The sequence below is a fragment of the Mastigoproctus giganteus genome, chromosome 2 (genome assembly GCF_048544385.1).
Source record: "Mastigoproctus giganteus isolate SK-2022 chromosome 2, ASM4854438v1, whole genome shotgun sequence".
Lineage (NCBI taxonomy): Eukaryota > Metazoa > Arthropoda > Arachnida > Uropygi > Thelyphonidae > Mastigoproctus > Mastigoproctus giganteus.
Genome location: NC_143576.1, coordinates 252,737,169 through 252,763,737, shown reverse-complemented (window position 1 = coordinate 252,763,737; position 26,569 = coordinate 252,737,169). Strand labels below are relative to the sequence as shown.

At 35.1% G+C, this 26,569-nt stretch overlaps 1 protein-coding gene across 1 annotated transcript in view; it reads left to right on the top strand.

The window, feature by feature from the left end:
* Positions 1-26,016, top strand: part of LOC150090384 (tRNA (guanine(6)-N(2))-methyltransferase THUMP3-like) — a 76,757-nt gene extending 50,741 nt beyond the window's left edge. The window contains exons 3-7 of the mRNA XM_090390295.1: positions 1,919-1,988; positions 6,581-6,696; positions 14,023-14,110; positions 20,577-20,714; positions 25,900-26,016. Coding sequence (XP_090246421.1) covers positions 1,919-1,988; positions 6,581-6,696; positions 14,023-14,110; positions 20,577-20,714; positions 25,900-26,016 — 529 coding nt within the window. The remainder of the gene's footprint in view (positions 1-1,918; positions 1,989-6,580; positions 6,697-14,022; positions 14,111-20,576; positions 20,715-25,899) is intronic.
* Positions 26,017-26,569: the final 553 nt, after the last annotated feature.

The following is a 26,569-nucleotide window of genomic DNA, read 5'->3' as shown; positions in this document are numbered from 1 at the left end:
TTATGTAGTAGTAATATGTATTATGCTAGCAAGTTCACCTTGTATGTATTGCCATTTACCAATATATTCATAACGTTATAAAGTAGTTATAGATAATAAAATTGGCTATCAATTAAATTATCTTAACTAAAAACAAAAAATATATGCCACCCTATGTGATTATAACTTTTGAGCTACTTATTTTTAGGCGCCTCCGTAGCCAGGTGGGAAGGAGCAGCAGTGCGTAGCATACGCTTCTTGATTAGACCGGGGTTCGAGCCCGTCACCACCAAATACGGAGGATGCGGAAAGGTCAGGGAATGACTACCGCATATCCCGGAGCAATATGGCCTTAGTTGCTAATGCTCCTAAAAACTAAATAACAACAACAACAGCTACTTATTTATCACAATGAAAACACTACAATTCAACTATCATGCAATACACTACAAGGTACTAATTACAAGATGCGATTAATTTGTGTAACTACATACTTTTACTAGTTACTTTTTTTCCCCTTTGCGGGGGAAGGAACTGAAATCAAAGAAAACTGTTGCTTCCTTGTTGGGAAAAATAAAAAATCTTAGAATTAATCTAATTTTTAACTTAGTGCAACTTGAATACATATTTTTGATTGCACTAAAGTTGAATTTTCATATTAAGGCTCTGGGCCATTTTTCTAGTTTTCATATTAATTCACAAAAACCATTTGATATTAAAATCAAAAATCAGTGTATTAATATGTGCAAAGTTATAAGTTAAATTTGCTGTACCATTTTTCTGAAAGTATTTAAAAGTTTGGGGTTATTAAAACTTTGTACAATACAGTAATTATAAATATAATATACATTCAAAACATCTCTGAAGAAATACTTTTACTTTTATAGTATGTACTTTATCAATTTATTTATTATTAATTTTAAAGTCAATATTTAAGTAAAGTATTTCTATATGTTATAATAAAAGTCAGCAGAGTTTATTTGAAAAAAATGGTTCTTTTGAAATAATTTTCAGAAATATTAAAAATTCAAAATTTTAAACAAAATTTGAATACAGCAAAATGGTTCATATCCCCCCCCCCCAAGGAAATTGTTGTAACTGGATTTTATTGTATTTTGGTCACATGCATCACTTTGTTATAATTGCATTTCACCAAATGGTTGGCTATTTGTCCATGCTTGAGTATAACGTTCAGTCATTACACAAGACCATATTAACTATTAGGAAAACTAATTGTGTGGGGGCCTAGTCAGTCAGTATGGGGAGGGCACTTTTGGCTCTACCCAGCCAGGCTGCTATAACAAAGAAGAAAATAAAAGTGATTCTTTATCAAATCATATACTCAACTTGAAGATGGCAGAAGTTACTCAAATCTATTTCAGAAAGAAATGTATTAAACATTTTCATTTCATTTTAAAACTATAGATGCAATATGCACGTCGAATATAAGCATGTGGTATGATTCTTGAATAACCTTATAGAAGATGAATCTTTTGAATGGGGATACTAAATGATTTGCCTTGCCGACTAGGATTTAGGAATGAATTTATTCACAGGTGCATGATGGGGAGCAATAAGGTAGTCCCAGCCAAAGGAGATCCATAGAAAATGGTTTCAGTTAAACAGAAATATTTGCTACAGTATGCAGTAGCAAATATTTCTGTTAGCAGTAGTATAAACCTCGTGTTATATTCATACAAATTCCAGATTATTATTTTTTCCATCTTATGTATCCGATATTTTAGGTCACACTGCTGTGCTAATTTACCCATTCTTATTCTGTGATATTACTTCAGGTACCATGCTCAAAGCTTTTTTTTTTTTCTTTTTTTGTATTTTTAATGTAAACTAATTTTATACTTAAGTATTTAGATATTTTTTTACGATATTCTTTAAGAAAAAAGGTTTGAAGATCTTTGAAAATAAAATTTTTTCCTAGGCTTTGCTCGATCAAGTGTAGAGAAATTGTGTGTGATCCCATGTGTGGAGGAGGATCAATACCACTTGAGGTAAGTATCATGACAGAATGACTTAAAAATAGCAAAACATTCTTGAAATGATATAAAAATTTATTGAGTTGTATAGTTGAATCTTAAAATAATGCTGGTATCAAAATATATGATTATCACCTTTATATAAGCTATCCCCATTATAATGAAACTTACTATTAATGATTACTGAACTTATCAGTAATCTCCCCCTTACATTACTATTTTATTATTTTTTTGTTTTATGTTTGCAACTGGCAAGATAAAAAATAATAAAATTGTTGATCTTCAATTGTTACAAGCCTACAAATAACACAGGCCTGCAAATTGAAACCCTTGTTGAATGGGATTTCTATTTTTAGGCATATTAGTATATATGCATAATACACCTATTGTCCTTGCCATGTCTATCCATCCCTTCGATGACTCGACTCTCAGTGAATGGATTCTCATGAAATTTTATATTTCTATTGGTCAAATTTATATTTTATTTAATTAGACCAATAGAAATCAGATTATTTCTTCAACCATCTATCTGTATATAATAATTTGACTCTCAGTGGATGAATTTTCATGAAAATTTTATTTTTCAGCCTTTTGGAAAGATTTGTGGAGCAATTCCAAATTTCATTAAAATTGTAATCAAACAATTATTTCTTTGTCCATTCATCCATGTATAACAACTCTTACTCCCAGTGGTGGATTTTCAAGAAATTTTTTTCATTCTGTTAGAACAATTTGTTGAGCTTTCCTAAATATAATTAAAACTGGACCAGTAGATATCTGGCAATTATTTATTAGGTGCGTTAGCATATTATGCATAATGAATGTATTGTCTTACCATCTCCATCTATCTGTATTTAATAACTCTGCTCCTGTTGGATGGATTCTCATGTAATTTTATATTTGGGCATTTTAAAAAGATTTTCGAAGTCATCCCAAGTTTTATTAAAACGCCATCAATAGAAATCCAGCAATTATTATTTTTTTATTTATTTATTTATTGTTGTTATTTTATTTTATTTTTTTCATGTAAATGTAATAATTTGACTCCTAGTAAATGGATTTTCATTAGATTTCATATTTTGGTATTTTAGAAAGATTTATCAGGCCACCCCGATTTTCGTTAAAATCAGACTAATAGAAATCTGGCATTTATTATTTATTTGTCTATCCATCCACATGTAATGCCTTAATTCTCAGTGCATGGATTTTCATAAAATTTTTATTCTTCACTGTATTAGAATGATTTGCTGAATCTTCCCAACTTTGATTAAAATCCAGAAATTATTTTTTAGGCTATCTGTATATTGTAGCTAAAGCACTAGATATTATGTTTATGGCCTTGTGATGGTTGGAGGAATGAATGGACACTGTGATGGATGCATAGAAACAAAATGTTCTTGATTTGCACATAAGTTACTGCTTTTTTTCTTTTTTGTTTTGTTATAAATCATGAATTATTACTATTTGATAACATGCCTGAAATGTAAAGCACCACATAGATTAACTGACTTGTTGTTATGTTCTTTCCCTGGAATGCTATATTGATATCAAAATTGGAATTTTTTTTTTTTTTTTTAATCACTTAAGGATATTTCACAAATCAGAGGAAAAGGAAAACGTATCTTTCCTGATTTTGAAAATTTATGTTCTTTATCCAAATGACAATTTGTATACTTCATTTGTAATAAAATGAATGAGACTCAGTAAAAGTAAAGAAAAAAGAACATCCATACAGAAGTGAACATTTATGCATGCTTTCCAAATTCCTTGAAACAAATTTTACTTCTTTTGGTTTCTTATGAATGTTTCTTGGTTTTTCTTTTATGTATTAAACCAAATGTCTGTCTTTTCAAAGACCAGCAGTTGTCTGTCATCATGTTTATATTCCACTTCCCTGGTACCTTCTTCCCATTCATTTTATACTTTAGTGGGCTCACTCACTGTTCCTTGCTGATGAAACCAAGATCTTCCAGGGGGGAAAAAAAATTGTGTGGAAATGCACAGAGCAAGAAATGAACCATCACACTCACATACTTTGGCAATGTAATGGCTCCAGAGATGCTGGGTTAGGTGTGGATTAGCAAGCTTCTCTTTGAGATTAAACTACATTTTAAAAAATTAGGCTACTTCAAGTTCCAGAATTTCAGAAATCTTAAAACTGCAGTTACCGAGTATGCACAAAGTTACACTGGGTATTTAATAGGAAAAATCCTATTAAATTACTAATATCCTGCATGAAACTATATCAAGAATTATATCATACTATAAAAACAAAAATAAGATAATCAATTTACAGTATTTAATATAGCAAAAACTGTATGAATTAGTTAATATATAGAAAAGCACTTGAACTGTTCTATCCACCTGTGTATATTTTTGAAGCTAGCAGTTTAAAATCTGCTGTTCACTAAAACATAATGGACAGAACAATCAGTGTTTTTCTGCATAAAATAATCAGTTTTAATAATATTTGCTCTTTTATTATTTCTTCCTGATTGGGGGGTTCCACTCTGTGATGGGCACATAGTACTGCCAAACACACAGGGTGGTTCTTATGTCTGGTGTTACTATTGGTCAAGGAACTCTGACTGTCCTACAGGTGTTCAGGATTGCAACTTTTTGCTGCTAGATTGTTATCTAGGCTCTTTGGCACCGTACCAGTGGTTGACATGATGATCGTGATGGTCATTACTTGTTGCATATGCCACATCTCTTTGATCTCCTATCTTAGGTTCATGTACTTTCTGATCTTTTCCTAGTCAGTTTTCTGGGGGTTGTCAGTGTTGGGCACAGCTATGTCAATCAGATAGGTAACCATTTCCTTCTTGTCGATAAGGGTTATGTCCGGTCTATTATTATGGTGTGGTCCCAGTACAGCTGGTGGATTAGGGTCTCTAGTACTGCTTGGGGTTCATACTTGTAAAATGATACTTTCTTTGATCAAATGGTATTTCCTCACTAGATTCTGATTTATTATCCCTGCCATCTGCTCGTGTCTATGAGTCTGCTCCATCTGGCTGATCACCTTGCATCCTGTGGTGATGTGTTGGGTTGTTTCTGAGGCCAGGTGGCATTGTTGATGTGTGTCATCAGACACTCCGGGCTCCTTGGATATGTATTTTTTATAGTTTCTGGTGTTGATTATCTGATCTTGGATGCCAAGCACGAATCCTTCAGTCTCGGGGACTAGTGCCCTGCTTGTGAGCTATGCATTGGAAGCCATTTTATCTGTGATCTTGATAGAGGTCATTGTAATATCTACCATGGAGTGTCTTCTTTGCCCATTTTTCTAGCTTCGTTTGCCCCATCCAGGCAGGAGGGACTCTTTGCTTAGGTTGAGTGGAGTATGCCACTTGTCTATCTTCCTTATGGCCTGGTAGAGTGCTGCTGTGTTTTTCTGGAAGTAATCCTTCAGGTTAGCTATCACTGTTTTCTGTTGCTCGATGACATCTATCATGCCCCTTCTTCCCTCTTTCTAAGCTATCTTCAATCTCTCCGCGGTTGACTTCAGGTGGTGTTGGCAGCTCTTGGTCATCATTGTTCTTGTCTTTCTCATGATATCCTTCAGCTCAACGTTAGTCCAATCTATGATCCGAAAGGAGTATGTTAGCACTGGGACTGCATAGGTATTTATGGCTTTAACTATGTTCCCTCCATTCAGCTGTACTTTGAGCAAATTTGTGAGTTTCTGATGGTATTTTTCAGTCAGGCAGGCCTTGATTTCTTTGTACTCTAACTGCTGAGCCTGCATTGTCCCCAGGTATTTGTAGGTCTCTTCCCCCCCCCCCCCCCATCATGACTTCAATCTTTTTACCAGTTTACAGCTGGTAGTTTTGGCCGAATAACTTCCCCTGATCCAATCTGTGGGCCTTGCATTTGTCTAGACCAAATTCCATCGTGATATCATTCCTGAATTCTTCAGTGACCTGGAGTTTCTTCTCGGTTGCCACATAGAGCTTGATGCCTCCATGTATATCAGGTGGGAGAGGGTGTACAGGTTTTTCCTTTCTTCTTAGAGGTTATATCCATACTTGCTGTTGTTGAGCATGGTGGGTTGAGTGCTAGACAGAACCACAGTGAGCTCAGGGCATTATGTGATGGGGATTGGTCCGGTTGTGATATTCTCAACGTTGATTATGGTACTCCATTTTGCCTGATTGCTTCTAGGAAATTTGTCACTGTCGGATTGACTAATAGTCAGATAGTTACCAACTCTATTATTACTATTGATAGTTGCATATATTATTATCGGTAGTGTGAAATCCAAAGATATTTAAGAATTTCTTACCCCAATCTTCTCCACACAAACAAGTAAACTGCTTGTTACACGTCTCAGAGATAATTCCACCTGCTGTAGACAAAGTTCTGCCTTATACAGTGACAACTCATACATTTTTCCTTTGTTTCTACAGAAAGTAAAATTCTGGTGGAATTGACCAGTTCATTATTATAAGGCTTTTTTTTTTCCCCAATCTTAAAGCTTGAAAACTGACATTTAACTAAAGATAATGTTTTTTGAGATGTTGAATAAGTTGACCATTTCTGAATTTCATTTAAATGGCTATCATGCAATCCAGTTTCGTTACATGCCATATTGATTTTAGTAGGCAGCCTTGAACTGGCCTGAAGCTTATTATTTGTGTGGAGACAATCACCACTTGGCCTGTTCCAGAATAAGCCTTAATTTGAAATCAGTCAATAATAATTTAAATCAACAAGGAAGGTAGGTTTCTTTCATTCAGTTCTGTTATTTACTATTGATACCTCAAACTTTTAGAATTAACTGTACTAGTGACTTTGAGTTTAAATGAAAGTATTTTATAAATTTAGATCCTTTACTTGAAAACCAAGTCTGAAAGCAGCAAATTATTAGACAATTAAAATGATATTAGCAATATTAATAATAGCTTTTGGTACAAGCAGTTCTCGCTTTACGAGTTCTCGGGTTTAAGAGTTTTTTCCCCCAAGTATCAACAAAATCGAAAATATGAACATTAATTGCAAAAAATGAATGCTAAACATTCATAAATACTGCATTTCAAACCACGTGCGTAGCTATACAATACAGTGTACCCAGCTTTATGATATTAATCCATTCCAGAGACGCCATCGTATCGTTAACATATCGTAATGTGAACCCAATAACACATTGTTTTTTGGTAATTCGTTTCAAGATGTTGGAAGTTGAAATTTTTGCTGTATAACTAAGCTATTTATCTCTCTAAAATGTTATTTTTAAGGTCACAAGTGTGACCTTAAGGGCATATAAAAGGTCATGAGCGTGGTTTGTAAATTGTATTAGTTACCAATTCAAATCATTAAAATGCAATACACTTTCATCGTTATCATATGTTCCGTTATAAGAATCAGTTTTAAATGCCTTTGTGATATTTTTCTAAAGCACATTTCTGGAGGTCACTACCATAAAACAATTTGCACTTTCCGGTTTATTGGGTTTTTCTGTTAGTGCAAGCAATTATAAACAGGTAGTAAACTCGATCTTCTTGCATTGTGAAAATACCAATAGTTGGAATTTGTGGTTTTTTACGTAATTATGGTGAAATGTGTTTCCCCTTTACTGAAATCTTCAATTGTATAAAAAACAAAAAATTTTCAGAATCTTCTCTTCATTCCTTTTTTTTTTTTTTTAAGCTTCCTAAACTTGTTACTCCACACGAATCGTGTTAGTTGCAATTTGTGTGTGTGCCATTAAAAAATTCTTATGCATGCAATCGTGAAATTTATAATTAGAAGAGATCTTGGAAACAAATGCCTCTTGAAACATTTCCGAAGAAGATGGTTGTTGTTGTTATTTGGTTTTTAGGAGCATTAGCAACTAAGGCCATATTGCTCTAAGGATATGCGATGGTCACGGGCTCGAACCCCGGTCTGATCAAGAAGCGTGTGCTACACACTGCCGCTCCTGGCTGCTGAGGCGCCTGAAGAAGATGGCTCCTTGTGCAACAAACCAACGAGTGCCGAGCCAATAATGAGTGATCAACGAGTGTGCATTTAGTCGATGATGAGGAAGAATAAACATTTGTAAATTGTAAATAATTTCTCTATTATTATAATTTGCTTGATTTTACAGGCTACGTTTTTATTTCTTTTGATAAATCAGTCATTGTTTAAACATAAACTAATTAGCTAACTAATTTCATTGTTGATAACGTAACCCCTATTTTTAACATTATATCTACGGGAAATAAATTCCGGCTTTACAAGCGCGTGAGGAACAAATTAACTCGTAAAGTCAAGAACTACCTGTATAGTGCTATGTTTGTGCTTTTTTTTTTTTTTATTTTCACAGTTAATGATGTGATATTATATTTCCGAAGATGTAATTTCGAAGAATTGACCCCTGTCCTTAATTAACAATAAATGAATTTGTGGGAAATAGCTTCTGAGATTAATTTTTGGTACAAAATTGGTGATCGGGAATGGGCTTCACATTTTAACTGTATCAGTTGCATAGATTAATGCCTTTTGCAATTTCTACATGATTTAAAGGGAGCCCAGAGATACATTATTAACTGCTACTTTTGTAAGATTTGTTTCTGGTCAAACCAAGAATGCACATCATATTATATACCTGTGTACATCTTTATTTTATTCACAGGATCTCAGAGCCTCCTGAAACTTGGTGATATTCTTCATGGAGTATGTCTGGTGAAGAGTTTTGTTTGTCTTCATCTTTAGATTTACATCTTATAACTTGATAATCTTTGAATAATTTTAATTCAAAAACTAGAAAGAAATTCTCAGGCTTTCGGGAATGTGACTTTCTTGCTGAAGGCACTAAAATGTTTTTCTGAACTTCTCAGCAAACTTTGTTGTTCTTCAAAATATATATTTCTTTTATGAAAATTTAGGACTTCCTCATCTGTGTTTTTTTGGTCAACAGGATTTAATCTGTATAATAAATTCAGGTTTTGTAATTTTGAATAGAATAAAATAGCATTAGCTATTACGTAATTTCTATTAATTAGCTATTAATAAGTTCCTTACAAAGGAATTTATGAAAATTACAAAATAGAACTTAGTTTTACTATACAATGAAAATGTCTGTTATTTTATGCAGTTAGATATGCAGTGCTCTTGACAGAGGTGGACAGAAATATGGTGTCAGAACTTATATTTTTCCCTGTCCATACATTGTTACACATTAACGGTACACAAAACATCAGGGAGAGATAGATACTGCAATACATTGGAAATGTGGAGTTCACCAGTTATTTGATGACTCTGCAGTTTGGATTTATAAAATAAATCCAGACTGCACAGTAAATGATTGAATTCTGCATTGGGATCAAGTTCCAGGTGGGAGAGAGAGTATCCTCCATTTACTCCCAAAGTTTTCATTAAAAAATGCATCTGTCACCATTTGTCTAGCTGAATTTTATGATAACCTCTATGAAATTGAAAATTTTTTTAGTCATTAAGTGAGGTAAAAATAAAAAGAGGAATATTCATGGTGTGTGGATCAGGTAGCTTATTAAAGATGTAACATTTGAAAGAACTCTAGATCTTAGAGTTCCTTGCCAGGGATGCATTCAAGGCCATGATTGAAAACCTTTTAGGAAATCATAAAAGACCACCAAAGTACAGCAGTGTTATCATTTAAGGATAGGCTTGGGCCAAAGGCAAACCTTAAATGGATAAAGTTTTTAAATGGGGATTAACAGAAACTATTGGTAATTACATATATGTACTTCAGTCTAATAAACAATTGAATTGCATAGTTTAACAAATAAGAAAAATACTTTATTTTTGCCTAAATTGCTGTGTAGCTCAATCGTTTCTTCTTTTTCACCTTTAATTTTAAAAAAATAATTAAATTGTGTCACATAAGTTTGTATAAGACAACAGCAAAACAAGTTATGCTTACTGCTGTGAGCAATTACAGGCTTTGTTCTCATTCTTCTAGAGGATCTAGAATGATCAAAATTAATAAAATGTACAAAATGTTCATGAACATAGTATCTCAGACAGAACAAAGCCAATTATTGCAAAAAAATCAAAACCTCCCAAACACTTCATAGTTCATTTCCACTTGCAGTCTGCCAAACCCCATGTATTTTTTCTGACAAAATCTCAGTTATCGGTTAATTCAACTACTGCTCAATTATATAATCACCCCAAATTATTCACTGTATGATTCCTTTCGCCTCAAAGGTAGTGCTTGTGCATATGTCCATTCCGATATTCCCTGTCAGAAACTTGGTAATTTGGAATCACCTCTTTCCGATCTTCTCTGGCTTAAAATCTCTCTACCTCATTATGTCAGATTCATCTGTTGTTCTCCCAACTTCACTAATCACTTGGAGCTCTTTGACTTCCTCTCTTTGCAACTTGACTTTCTCCAGTTCAACTTTCCTAACAGTGAGGTAATTTTCCTTGGTGATTTTAATGTTCACAAACTCCAGCTGGCTTCTGTTTTTTAGTCACACTGACCCAGCTGGTCGAGATGCTGAGGCTTTTGCAATTTCTAATGACCTTGCACAAATTGTTCATTTACCTACAAGAATACCGGACAATCCTAACCACACAGCCAACATGCTTGATCTTTTTCTCACAAACAACCCTTCTAAGTACACAGTCGAAGCGAGTGGTCCCTTAGATACTTCAGATCACAACTTTATGATTGTCTCTTCTCCAATGGAGCCTTTATCTCATGGCTAATCCCAACCTCATATTGTTTGGCATTACAAGAATGCAAAATGGGATGACCTGCGAGATTTCTTTTCTTCTTTTTCTTGGTCGGACCACTGTTTCAAAACTTCTGATGTCAACATTTGCTCAGATCGTGTCAGTGAAATTATTCTTCTAGGAATGGAATCCTTTATTCCACACTCTACTTTAAAATCTCGTCCTTTATCTAAACCTTGGTTTTCCAATAAATGTGCTAAGGCTGTTCAAAAGAAGAATGTTGCATATCATAATTGGCTTGTTTCCAATTCTTCAGTTTCATTTTCTGCCTACACCAAAGCTCGCAACAATTGTAAAGCAGTTATTAATCAGTCCAAACTAGATTTTGAACTTGCTAAGAGTAGAAAACATGCTTCTTGCCCTAATGGTAGCCGAGCATTCTGGTCTCTTGCCAAAGCTATTGGCCGCAACTTTTGCCCATCTCTGCTCCCACATCTGTCAAAACCAGATGGTTCTGTTGTCACTTCAGCCAAGGATAAAGCTAACCGGCTAGCATCCCATTTTTCTTCCTAGGGACCTATGAGATGATCTGATTGAGGTGGTTATGGCTTTGAATGGATTGAGCAAGCTGAATGCTGATGGAATTCTTCCTCTTGCTCATACTAAACACAGGAGAGAGGGACATAAAAAAAATTGAGGAAAGATGTTGCAGAATAGATGTGTAAAAATTTTCCTTTAGCCAGTGATTGGGTGATTGCTGGAACAAACTTCCATCTGTTGTTGTAGAAATCGATAGCTTAAATAAATTCAAGGAAGAACTAGACAATTTGGAGGGAATGAATAGGCAAAATGGGAAATGATTTTATTATTATTATTATTTATTTATTTTTTTTGGCTGGTGTTGTATCATATGCCAGTGCCATCTTTTTTTTGTATGATGTTTCCTGTTTCCTTGACAATGGTCACCAGCAATAGTTATTTCCTATGGGACCATAGTTGTCTGCCTTTGATGATCTGACTGTGTTCTTGATGCACGAGTTGGTAAGGAAAAATTCAAAGTTGTTAGGTGAGTGGTTCAGATTTTCTGGTACTTATTTTATTTATGTATTATGAAAATTAACAAGTTGTGTAAGATGATTATTAGTAAATAGTAAAAGCCTCACCAAGTTATGCAACTATAAAAGGTGCCTCTGTAGCCAGGTGGGCAGGAGCAGCAGTGCGTAGCACACGCTTCTTGATTAGACTGGGGTTCGAGCCCGTGACCACCAAATACGGAAGATGCGGAAAGGTCAGGGAATGAACACCGCATATCCCCGGAGCAATATAGCCTTAGTTGCTAATGCTCTTAAAAACCAAAAAAAAAAAAAACAAACAAGCAACTAGAAAATTGAAGCTAGCAGTAGCTGTGAATATTAAAATCACAGAAAGAAATTACTTTGCTATTAGATAAGTTAGGTTGAACAAGTGAAGTTTCAAAGAAAAAAATTCAAAATGTTTGACGTAATGGGTAGAATTAAGAGCAATAGAAGCAAAGTAACAGAATGGTATAAAGATATTTTGAGCCAGGGGAGATCAAAATGGCAGTTTAGGTCAGGTTAAAGTGGAAGGAATCATAACTTGATTAATTACAACACATGATGTGGGTGACAAATTGAGGTAACCGATGATTTAGATGCTGCCAGAAAAGTGGGATGTAGCAAATTACTCATAGACATTGTGAATAGAACTGAGAAGTTTACACTACTTACTTCTGTGAAATGAAGTAGGATAGTTTTGGGTGATTTAGTTCATTCAGTATTAGTTGTGGCAAATGATTCAAGAAAACAAGCTTATACAGTATCAGCCAAAAAAATAAAAATAAAATAAAAACCACTTCCCCTTTCACCTATCCATTCCCTCCAACAGTTTGTCTGGTTCTTAGTTCTTCTTTGAATTTATTCAAACTGTCCATTTCTACAACATCAGACAAAAGTTTGTTCCAGCAGTCATCCATCTGTTGGGTAAAGCAAATTTCTATACATCTATTCTGCAACCATTGTTGCAGATTAGATTTTAATGTATTCATAATATATTAAAATAGATGAGTTAATGTTATGCTGGGGGCATTATATGAAGATATGAGATTTTAAGACAACTAGGACCACATTATGCTTCTGGGGAAAATATATTCAACTCCATAATTTTCCTGGTAGTGCATACAGTTTATACTTGTACATTTAGACCCTGTACAGCCTATACATGTATCTCTTTACTTTTTGTTATTTATTGTTCTACCCTTAGGTATTATACTATAAATTCAATTGTTTGTAACCATGGACTTGATACATTATAGCTGCAGAATGCTTCTGTGCTATACAACCACAAAACAGCCAATCAATCTCTGATAATTTCCTTGCATATATAATCTGACTACCTCTAGTTGGAAGAGTTGAAGCAGCAGATTAGGCAATATCCAGATGCCTTCTAGGCTGTTACCAATTGGTGTGGTTGGTCTGGAGGCCAATCTATAAAAACCATTAAGCTGTACCCTCAAAATATAAGGACTGTTGGACCTTTCTGTGCACATTGATTTTAAATAGCATGTTCACTTTATAATAGAAAAGAAGTAAAACTGCCAGACATTAGACTTAATGTCTGTCTGGAGTTTTACTCTACAGGCTATACTTGGCTCTTGCCACTTCCAGCCATTAAGAAAAGTAGTTGTATTGGACCACATTTTGAGAGCCATCTAATATTTCTTAGTGTCACAGGGGCTCAGCCATTCATTCCACTGTGTGGCATGGACACCATACCTGAGTAGTCACTTCAGTGCACTAGGCATTCCCTGATAGTATTATCTACTATTTTTGACCTTGCAGTGGAGGATAAATCAAGTGGCAGTGTTAGCTGCTGCCACTGGAAGAATGTACACAATGACTTGAGAACCAATTTTTACTTTAAATAGATTGTTCCCTTAACATGTTAATCTCCATGAGACAACATTTGTCTCATGGTGATGAGACATGTAATTTAATTAACAGTTGTATTCAATTAACTAATTTAATTAATTGAATTTATGCCATGCAAACAATTTACATGATTTGCCTTATTGTTCAATTAGTATCACTCTATTGTAACATCATAGACAGCATATTCTTTAATGTAAAATTAACTATATTAAATTAAATTATGCCTTGTGCATTTCATCTTCTAATACGTTAATTTAAAATGAATCTATATTGCCTGGCAGACCCAGATATGATTTTAGTTTCACTTTTTTTTTTTTTTTTTCTTTTTTTTTTTTGATAGGTCACAGTAATTATATTTTTTGTTACATTTATGGTGATTAACATGTTAAAAATATTTCCATTTAGTGGATCTGATAAGGAAATAAACATTCATAATCCAATAACTATTTCAGATCAGAGATCAAGTTGGACATTTTCCAGTGGGATGTATGTAACTTACCACTTCAAAATGGAACTATAGATGTATTCGTTACTGATTTGGTAAGCTGCTTTTATCCTTCCCTCAAGGAATAAATTTAAATTTCTATGTAAACTTATATGTATATATTCAATAATTATGAGAGGCTTGTGTTTCCAGGAAGCAGACAAGTTTATCTAAATGGGCGATTCCCATTGTTGTTTTCTGTATTTATTAATGATATTCATGAGAACATTCATGATACAAAGGTTGGCAGTGTGAAGTAATGACAGTAATGAAGGTATGCTAAGCCAACAAATCTAGAAAAATTAGGCATATGGTAGCAGTAATCCCTAGTAATGTACCAACAGTGTGGCACTACACTCAGGATAGTAGAAAATGAAAATGACTGGGGGGGGGGAGTAATTATGCATGCATTCAGATATGAAGTTCTCTGAGCAGTGTAGACAGGCTTCCAGGACAGCTCATTAGGTTTTGTCAATGATATACAGGAATTTTTCTAGCAGGGATAAGGAGGTGATTATCCCATTGTACAAGGCAGTGGTCAGGCCACATCTTGAGTACTGCATGCAAGTCTGGAGATCTCATTTTAGGAAGTAGAGCTGCTGGAATGGGTACAGAGAAGGAGAACAAAGGGGTGCTCTTATCAAGTAAAGCTTCCGTTCTGCAAGTTACAGCATAGGGAAACTAATCTGCACTGAGCAAACTCAGTGCTGGTGGGAGTCTTCCTCTTGTTCAGACTATGCATGTGAGAGGGCATAAATTCAAATTGAGGAAGGATGGTTACAGAATAGATGTGCAGAAGTTTGCCTTCAGCCAGGTGGTTGATTACTGTAATTATTGTAATTACTGTACAAGGTGGTTGATTACTGTAATAAGCTTCCACTTTTTGTTGCAGAAGTGGATAGTTTGAATAAATTCAAGGAAGAACTAGCAGATTATTGGAGGGAATGGATAGGTGAAATGGGATTTTTTTTTTGGATGATGATGTATAACCTTGCTTTCTTGAATCATTTGCCGCTATTAATAACAATACTAAACTAAATTTATCATTCTTTTCATCTTCATAAATGCTCTGCCCAAGGGAAAGTTCATCTATCGCAGTTTGAGAAATACTGTCTCTTTCTGGGCCTCTTCTGCCTGACAATATTCCATTGTCAGGCAGATTTCAGATTTGTACAGAGTGAGTAGCTGTGTGGAAGAAAAGTAACACTGAGAGTGAAAGAGAAAACCCAGTTTTTTAGATGTAGAAGAAACTATATTTTCAATGTGCTTATGCCGAGAGGGAGAGAGATTAGAAGTCAGGGTAATCTGTAATAGAGATACATGATCTTGTTTAGAAATCTGAGTGTCATTGAACATAAGCATAGGAACAGAAGGATCACATTTGTGAGATATGACAGGACTGAGTTTAAGAAGGATGGAAATTAACTAAGTTATCTTTGCTCCACTGGAGATCAACATTTAAGAAATTTGTAGTGAATATTTGAGAAGTTGAAGCTGATTTTGCAGGGCAAGTTTCTCAATCTGGAAGGTGGAATGCATTGTGCAATCATCAGCAAAACTATGGACGGGATTTCCAGTCAGTGGAAGAAAGTCACTAAAATGCAAGAGGAAAAGAGTGGGAGAAAGAACTGAACCTTGAGGAACACCAATTTAGTGTAGAAGTTAGAAGACAGAGAAATATCTTCCATTATCTGCAGTGAGCAGTCAGAGAGAAAGAATTGAACCTTGGGAATATCAATATTAGTGAAGTCAGAAGACAGAGATTCATCTACCATCACCTGCAGTGAGCAATCACAGAGAAAACTGGATGCCCAATTACAACAAACACTTGACAATCCATATGATGGAAGCTTATTTAGAAGTTGTTGTACCAAACATGATCAAGTCTTTGAAATGTCAAGAGCAACTGCTTGAGTAGAGCAGATATCATCTTTTAAGGGCACAAAAGGTGATATAGTTGTACCCGTTGGCACTAATGATATTAAGAGTAGGAGACCAGCAGAATTACTTAACAAGTATGAGTCATTGTTGAAAAAGAGCCGTGAATTAGGGATGAATTTGAAAGTGTCTGCAATTCTGGCCAGACACAATAGGAGGCAGTATATGATGAGAGCCTTGTCGATCAATTCGGCCCTGGAAAGATTGTGCAAGGCTCAAGGGGTAGAATTTTTTTCAGCCTGATCTGTACTTGTTAGCAGGAGTGACTGCTTCTACAGAGATGGGATACACTTAAAAATAAAGGGTGCAAGAATATTTGCTGATGCTATCGGGGCAGTGTTAGATGGGTCGGAAAACTGCTAGCTTGGGGGGGGATACAAGGACTAATAGATTAACAGTAGCCACTGGCAGAGGTGAAAGTGATTCTTGCACTGCTTCTATTGGAATGAACAGCAGCCTGGAAAACAAGATGCAGAATATTTCAGAGACTGCTGGGAGTCATTGCAGTACAAGTGAACACATGGGTTGTGTTAGAGTAGCTAAGAATAGGAACAGGTGCAGGTATACTTGCGTGTACACCAATGCTAGGAGTTTGGTAAATAAATTTGATGAAGTTGAGGTATTGCTCAAAATATCAAAGGCAGATATTGTTGGGATATCAGAGACGTGGTGTCACACAGATATAAGGAATGCAGAACTGGAAATTGGGGAGTACAATGTGTACAGCAAGGATAGGAAGGGAGGAGGGGTTATGCTATTAGTTAAGAAACACATAAAATCCAAGGAAGTGAAGCCAGTCGATATCGCTGAACAGTGCAATGTCGAGTCACTTTGGTGTGACATAATCTTTGGGAGATCAAAATTGAGAGTACGAGTGTGCTATAGGCCTAATGACTCTGATGAGTATAATAAGAAACCAACACGGAAATAGAGTGGGCCAGTAAATCAGAGAGTCTTATAAAGGACATTTGAATTTCCCAGATATTGACTAGAATTTGTGGGTTCATCACTCACACACTAGCAAGGCTTTTGTGTATTTATCGGATGATTGGATGATGCCTCCCGAACATGCTGATGTTTTCTACATCAGCATGTTCGGGAGGCAACTAGAGGGAGTAATACTCTTGATCTGATTATCAGTAGTGATTCTTCATGCATTAAGAATCTGCAGATAAAGGAACCACTAGGTGGCAGAGATCACAGTGTGCTGAAGTGGGATTTTCTCAAAGAGGTAACTACCATCAGGGGTAAAGGGAAGGGTTTTTGCTTTTGTAAAGGCAACTGCGATGGTCTGAGACAGTATTGAAATTCTATACAGTGGGACCAACTGATGATGTTACCAACAGCAAATTCAAAATGGGAGGCATTCAAAGAACTTATCTTGGAAGCTACTAGGCTTTACATACCAACTAAGAAATATTGTTCAAGGTTTAGGCGTAAATGGATGTCAGATGAACTAATGAGACATATGGCAGAAAAGAAAAATGCATGGGATACATATAAATTAATGGGTGACATGGAAGCCTATGATAGATATAAGCTGGTCTGTAACCAAGTCACAAAGGAGATTAGGCAGGCAAAGGCAGATTATGAGAAATCCTTGGCAAAGGATGCAAAGAAAAACAGAAAAGAGTTCTTTGCCTATGTAAACTCTAGAAGGAAAGTGATGAATCAGATTGGTCCACTGGATATTTACGGTTCAACAGTTGAGGATCCTGCTCAGGTGGCTAACAAACTAAACGAGTATTTTGCATCTACATTCAATTAGGAGTTATTCAGGAAGGGGAATGCCAGAGGTGAAGTAAACTCTGGCAGTGAGCTAGATGATTTTGTAATAACTGAGAGGAAAGTGGAGGAGAAATTGTTGAGGATAAACATAAAAAAGGCACCTGGTGTGGGTGGGATCTATCCAGTTATATTGAAGGAGGCAGCAAAGGAAGTAAGCAGACCCTTAGCCATAATTATGAGAGCTTCTTTGGACTCAGGGGAGGTACCCATAGACTGGAAATGTGCAAATGTGACTCCGAGACTAGGCACTGGCAAGGTGATCTGATAAGGTGTATAAAGCATTAAATGGTTTGAGCATGCTCAGTGCTGATTGGATTCTTCCTCTTGCTCAGAATAATCACCTGAGAGGGCATAAATTCAGATTGAGAAAAGACAGGTGTAGGATAGATGTGTGGAAATTTGCCTTTAGCCAGCGGGTAGTTGGTTGGTGGAACAGACTTCCATCCCTTGTTGTGGAAGTTGATAGCCTAATAAATTTAAGGCTCAGCTGGACAGGTATTTCGAACGAACGGAGGGGTGAAATGGAAGTGGTTTTTTTTTTTTTGGCTGATGCTGCATAAGCTTGCTTTCTTGCATCATATGCCCATGCTAATACTTTTTCATTGAATTCATCTATAGATGGGTAACATACGCCAGCATATCACCAGTCAGTCAACACTGAATGAAATCCATATTGGCAACATTGAGCAGATTGAGCAGAGGAAAGTTTCTACATAGTTTAGGGGCTGTTAATGGATTCCTCAATTAATTTAGAAAGAGTAGAAATAAGTACAATGGGATGATAATTGGATGGGAGGAATTTGTCACCCTTTTTTAGCAACTGGCTGTATATGAGTAAATTTCCAAGCAGAAGTAAAAATCCCAGTGGAATAAGAGAGTGTAAAATGATGACACAGGAGTACAGGTTTTGAGAAAAGGTGGAGAAATATCATCAGGACCTGGAGCTTTCTTGGCATCAAAATTGTTCAAAATTCTTCTGACTTCCTTTTGATGGAAGACCACAGGAGTCATTAAATGGAGTGTATTGGGAATGGTTAAGAAGTGGTTTACCAAGATCATCAGTGCAATAGTTATATATTAGCAAGTTGGCATTATCTTTATCTGAGGTGACAATAGAACCATGAAGTTTTAACAGAGATAGGAGTACCAATAATCAAAAAGGTGTGGATAATAGCTTTGGCAAGAGACCAGAATACTCGACTACCATTTGGCTAAGAAACAAGTTTTCTACTCTTAGCCTGTTCAAAATCTAGTTTTGACTTATTAATAATTGCTTTGCAACTGCTGCAAACTTTTACATAGGCAGAAAATGAACTGGAGATTTGCATGCATGCCATTGTGATATGCAACAATCATATCTTGAACAACCTTAGCACATTTATTGGAAAACCTAGGTTTAGATAACCTATAAGAATAATTTCACTGACATGATCTGAGCCAACATTGACATTGGGAGATTTAAAACAGTAATTCAAGGAAAAGATTAGAAACCTTGCAGATTATTCTGTTTTTCATTCTTATAGTAGCAAACAAGACCAGGCTGAGAATGGCCATGAGCAAAATGCTCATTTTGGAGAAGTGATCATCACCAAGTTGTGATATGAGGTGCCTAAAGGACCACTCACCTTGAGTGTGTACTTGAAAATGTTGTCTGTGAGAAAAAGATCGAGAATGTTGGCTATGTGGTTAGGCTTGTCTGGTATTCTGATAGGTAAATGAAGTCTGTGTGAGGTCATTACTAATTGCAAAGCAGCAGCATCTCAACCAGCTGGGTCAGTGTGACTAGGAAATAGAAACAAGCTGGAATTTTAAACAATAAAATCACCAAGAAAAATTACCTCACTGTTAGGAAAGTTAGACTAGAGAAAGTAAGTTTCAAAGAAAAAGGAATTAAAAAAAAAAAAAAAAGAGTTCCAAGTGTTTAATGGAGTTGAGAGAATGATAGAGGCAGATGAATTTGACAAAATGAGGTAGAGAGATTTTAAGCCAGAGAATGGAGAGAGGAAATTCCAAATTTCTAAGTCTCTGAGGGGGAATATCAGAGCAGACATATGCACAAGTAATATAATTTGTTATATATTTTGTAAAATCAGATTGTCCAATTTTCAAGAGAAAATTGGGTGATATGAACAATGGTTTTAGAAACTGGTCCATTACATGAAGATTTTCCGCTTCCTCTGATTAATAAATTAGTTATCAAAAACAAAATAATATTGTTTATGTATGTTTTATTTTAGTAAATTGTTATGTAATAACCTTTGAGTTTTAATATATTATTCATCAATCAAAATTTAATTTTATATTTCTGAGTTTTAATATATTATTCATCAATAAATGCATTGATAAAAATAAAAGTTTAAAAATGGGATAGGCATAGACAATGTATAGCATTTATTGAACTTAACTCTTGACTGTTTTATGAAAACAGTCAAGTGTGTGCCGTAATGTGCTGCTTTTTATTTTATTTTTTTTTTGTAGTAACTTTATAACTGTTTTAAAATATATAAAATGGTAAACTTTTGAAATAGTATGATCCTTTCCTTTGCCTCCAAACAGAAGGTCCTTGTATTGGAGCATATACTTTTTTTAGAAGGAAAATAATAAATAAATCTGTGTACATAAACATTATTTTTAGTGGTGAAAATCTGTTGCAGATAGGAACCTCTTAGTTTATGCAATCTTTAATAACTAAACTAGGTAACTTTATGTAAAATAATTAAAAATAATTTTTAGTTCCTTTGTTTTCTTCATTATGTTTTTCATATAATTCTGATTATTTTTCCATATTGCTGTTAGCCATTTGGTAAAAGGCTTGGATCAAAGGCAGATAACCGTGCTTTATACCCCAAGTTGCTAAAAGAGATGGCAAGAGTAAGTCGACCCTCAACAGGCCGGGCTGTTCTGCTCACTCATGATAAGAGAAGTCTCTTTAATGTAAGCATTTCCTATTTATTTTACATCTTTTAATCATTTCCAGTTTTAATCATAATTGCTGAGAACTTATCCATGGCCAGTTGGAATAGCAAAGTAATGAAACTAAGTGGCAAAATGAAAACTTCACTTTCCTTAGAGTAGTTTTTCTTTTTTTTTTTTGTTGTTCCCACTAAAGAAACTAAACTAACTGTTATCACATTCTTTGAGCTAATCTTTCCAAAATTAAATTGTAGTTCAGTAAATATTTTAATTGGTGAACACACACACATAACATTGTCTCTTTAATTCATATATAGCAATTTGATGAAAACATATCCTACATAATAATGCTCTGAGCCACAATGTCAGACTTGTAGGCATGTCATTTAAGGGGGTGACACCAAAAAATTGTTCCTACCAACACAGACCCAACTGGAATTTCATGGAACATAATTGTGATGAGTTGAAATACATACCAGGTTGAAATGTCTTTCTTCAACTTAGCAGCAGATAACTGCTTTCAAGTAGTGGAGAAAAATATCAGCTGCCTAGTACTGTTAATCAGTTGAAGGTATTCCCATAGTCATCAGAGATAAATTACAGCTATTATAAAGGCAAATGTTATTTATTTCAGAAGGCAGTATTGTTTTTCTTGAATAAGCATCTCAAATAAGAATTTGTAAAAAATTCAGAGCTACAGGGCTCAATAACTTCCATGACTTTTTAATATATTAAAAAAGAGATTAGCATTAGTAGAGGCATATGATGCAAGAAAGCAAGCTTATGCAGCATCAGCCAAAAAAAAAAAAAAAAAAAAAATTTCCACTTCACCCCTCCATTCGTTTGAAATACCTGTCCAGCTGAGCCTTAAATTTATTTAGGCTATCAACTTCCACAACAAGGGATGGAAGTCTGTTCCACCAACCAACTACCCGCTGGCTAAAGGCAAATTTCCGCACATCTGTCCTACAACTGTCTTTCCTCAATTTGAATTTATGCCCCCTCAGGTGATTATGCTCAGCAAGAGGAAGAATCCCATCAGCATTGAGCATGCTCAAACCAGTCAAGGCTTTATACACCTTTATCAGATCAGATCAGACACCTTTATCAGATCAGTAATTTGCAAAACTTAAGCCTTTCTTCGTAAGAGCAACCCTTTGTTCTGTTAACTAATCTTGTTGCCCTTCTCTGTACTCGTTCTCACAGCTCTACATCCTTCTTGAAATGAGGCCTCCAGACCTGTATACAGTACTCAAGGTGTGGCCTGACCATTGCCTTATACAAGGGAATAATCACCTCCTTATCCCTGCTAGAAAAATTCCTGTATATCATTTACAAGACACCATGAGCCACTCTTGCAGCCTGTCTGCACTGTCAGAGAACTTCATATCTGCCTGCACAATTACCCCCAGGTCCTTTTCATTCTCTACCACTGTGAGTGTAGTACCACAGAGTTGATACATTGCTCTGAGGTTGCTGTTTCCCATATGTAGTACTTTACATTTGTCAATGTTAAACTTCATTTGCCACCTCTCAGCCCATCTGCTCAACCTTTCCAGATTCTGTTGCAGCAGCAGCAGCATAGCGTCAGTAGTGTACTTAACAACCCTGCCAACCTTTGTATCGTCTGCAAACTTGGACATTAAGCTTGATATACCATCATCAATATTATTTATAAATACAGAAAACAATAATGGATCCAACACTGAACCCTGAGGGACTCCACTAATAACATTAGTCCACGATGAGCATGGAACATAATTGTGATGAGTTGAAATACATACCAGGTTGGAATGCCTTTCTTCAACTTAGTAGCAGATAACTGCTTTCAAGTTAAGAATAAGAGATTACCTCAATCTGGTGCCTCCGTAGCCAGGTGGGCAGGAGCAGCAGTGTGTAGCACATGCTTCTTGATTAGACCAGGGTTCGAGCCCGTGAGCCACCAAATACGGAGGATGCGGAAAGGTCAGGGAATGACCACCGCATATCCCCGGAGCAATATGGCCTTAGTTGCTAATGCTCCTAAAAAACAAATAACAACAACAACAACCTCAATCTTTTTCGTGGAAAAAATTCCCATCCTGTGAAGACGGCGATCAACCAAAAAGCGTGGTCTGCTTAAGGAAGGGAAACATCCAAATAGTAACTTTTAATCCTTTTAATTTTAATAGTGTTTTTGATTATTTATTATCGGAAGCAGTTTTAACTATTTATTCTGACACAATGTCTTCTCGCACTCATGGTCTTGCTGCAGTGGTGTAATATGTTTCGGGATTGGGTTGAGGCTTTCGATTCCATTGCACATCTGATTTGGTCGTATCTCTATGAGTGAGGGAATTCATTAATTCGTTTTTTTTTTTTTTTTTTTTTTTTTTTCATCTTATTTTATTTGTCACATTTGGGAGAGAATTGACTGGAAGCATTCCACGAAAAAGATTGGCGTAATTTCTTACTTGTTTAATGAATAAGCATCTATAATATGATAATAATATACTACTGTGTTCTGTTTTTTTTTTTTTTTTTTTTCTGTCGATAGATGCCATATTCCTGCCTTTGACAGTGATGAAGCTTAGGCTTATTCTCACTTTAGAACAATATAGCTATCAACAACTTGACCTAAAATTACTTATTTCATTTTTAATTGAATAGAATCACCAAAAGAAGCAAATCTACTATTCATTAAAAACTTCAATATACCACCAAGACAGATTATTTCAAAACTTGCTCATTTCCCATTACTCCTCAATTAGTAGTGTTAAAACAGTGAATAATTTATTTATTCTAAATGAGCAGCCATGCAGAGTATAGGAAAAGAAAACCTTTGACTGAACACAACAAATGTTACATATATATTTAACCCTTAGTACTGAGCTGTGTTTGCCCATTGCAGCAAAGTTGTGAAGAAAAGTGGGGGGGGGTCATGGTCTGGGTCATTTCTCATGATATGGACCAAGTCCATTTGTAAAAGTCTATGTAAAACCACAAATGCTGAATCCTACATTGATGTTTAGGACAACTCCTGAGTCCCAAATTGTGTTAGTTTTAGGGAATTGGCCCTTATGTTTTCTAATATAATGCTCCATGTCACAAAGCAAGGATTGTAATGTATAGCTGGAAGAGAATAACATAGGAATTCTGCAGCATCCAAAACAGAGCTCTGAGCTTTATCCAATTGAACATCTTTTGGATGAATTTGAATACAGAAGACTAAAGTGGTCCTCTTTCTTAGCAGAGCTCACAAACCCAATTTAAAGAAAATGCAGAGCACAGTTACATGAGCTTTCTACCAAAAATTGGCGCCTCCGTAGCCAGGTGGGCAGGAGCAGCAGTGCCTAGCACACGCTTCTTGATTAGACCGGGGTTCGAGCCCGTGACCACCAAATACGGAAAGGTCAGGGAATGACCTTTCCGCATATCCCCGGAGCAATATGGCCTTAGCTGCTAATGCTCCTGAAAACCAAATAACAACTACTACCAAAAATTAGTATAATGTCTTCTGAAACACATTGGAGCAGTCATTATTGCCAAAGATGGACCCTCTTAATTTCCTTGAATAAATGAATACATCAGTAACATTTCTTTCGTAGCTTTCAAAATTAGTGTTCAACACAGCCAAAATCTCGTTAGTTCCTGCAGTCATCCATCCTCAGACAGCATTCCTAGTTCAATTTGGTCTGATTCTCACCTGTTTTGCTACTATGCTTCAGTCATTAATCAGTATTAAACGCTTTTCTAAATAACTTGATATTATTACATTTATTCTTAATTTATTCTAGACTCTTCTATCTTATGCTCTCAGCTAATTAAATAAGAAAAAAAATTACTGTTTTTCCTTTTGTCTGCAAAGGATTTACTGTTAAAATCTCAGTTTCATTTAGGTTTTTCTCCCTTAAATTTCTAATTTAATTACTTTACAAGTGGATGAAAACATATAATAATGGTTCTACTTTGTTATCCATTGAAATAGTATGATCCTTTCCTTTGCCTCCAAACAGAAGGTCCTTGTATTGGAGCATATACTTTTTTTAGAAGGAAAATAATAAGATAATTATTATTAAAGGTGATATGATCATTTTTTCGTAATTTCTTGAAAAACCCTGTTTATAACTGGTAAGTATTTAAAGATGAAATGCACAAGGCATAATTATATATGGGTTATTTAATTAATTAACTATATAATAACGGTGTACAGACATACACCATAGTTTACCCATAAATTTAAACTACGTATGTAGTGTAAAAGGCATTGTTTTAATTGTATCTCATATAGTGGATGCCTTCACAACAAGATACCAGTATTGCACTACTTTGAATAAGTAACGCTTCTCTAGTAGAGAAAGACTACTGTTATTTATTCTCAGTGGATATATAATTATGCCTTGTGCATCTCTCATACTGTGGAATCACTTCGCAACTGATGGCATGTTGCATTACCAAGGTACCTGCCCACCCACCGATAATAGGCCAACAGCTTTGAAACGGTGCTGTCTGGGTGGTGGTATCCACTGAGAATAAATAACAGTAGTCTTCTCTACTAGAGAAGCATTACTTATTCAAAGTAGTGCAATACCTGGTATCTCGTTGTAAAGGCAGCCACAATATGAGATACAATTAAAATGATGCCTTTTACACTACATACATAGTTTAAATTTATGGGTAAACTATGGTGTATGTACACTGATATTATATAGTTGATAACTGATAAGTGTGCGAAAGACTGAAGACTTTCTTGTTTTGAATTCATTCTGTAATTGATGCATTCTCAGTTGTTTAAAATAGCTTTTTCTATGAAATTCTTTTTCAAATACAAAGATTGTTATTTGTTTTCTTTTATTAATAAATTATTCTTCAGATCTCCCTACAAGACTGCTTGTTGTGAGATCTACAATCAAGACTTTGCTATTTATTTTCCCAATGGGCATTTGATATTGAATTAGCATTGGTTTCACTTTCTTTTGACAACTTGTGAAATACCCTTCAGATTTGATGATGACACTTATGTTATATCATTCAGTGAAATATTAATAAAATTTCATTGAAATGTACTGCTTTTCTTTTTGATAACTGTTATGTGAACATTTTATACAAATATGCCTGTATATGTAAAAAGTAACTATCATTGTGATGTAGAGTTTACATCTTTATTATAATGCAGTTTTCAAGCTTATGAAGTAATAATCTTAAAAATATCCACTTTTTTTTTTAGGCCATAAGACTGTGCAGCAAGGTTTGGCATCAGGCACGTTTGTTGGGAGTTAACATAGGAGGTCTTGCAGCATGTGTATTTGTACTTCGTCGAACTAATTTTATTTTACAAGAATAATATTATTAGTGTTCTGTTCTGATTAGTGTTAATATTAGTGTTCTGTTTCTTTTCTCAGAGTTACTTATTTTTGGAAACAATAAAATATTTGTAGTTTGAGCATTATCTTATTTTATTATGATTATTTTTAATTTCATATTTATTCCTCCAATGTGTATACAACTTTTCTTGTTCAACACACATGTATAGAATTCTGACTTTTAAAACTGGAACAGAATTATTCTCTGTTTGCTAGTATTATAAACTTTTAAATGTTTTTGTGTGTTGCTCCAGTTTCCCTGCCAAAAACATAAGTGGATTGACAAATTGCAGATGTGACAATTGTTAGGAAACAGTCTAAAGTAATGAGAAAATTTAAGTTTAATCAGTTTAAGTCACTATGCATATTTGACATTTGAGAACTTTTTCATTGTACCTCTTTACAAAAATACACAGTGAGCCATGTGAACTTGAACACTATAACTGATATAGTCAATGCACCAAAAAACCTCTAAACAGCCAACCAATAACGGTTTCAAGTTATAGAACATTCAAAAATTCCATGTAACAAATC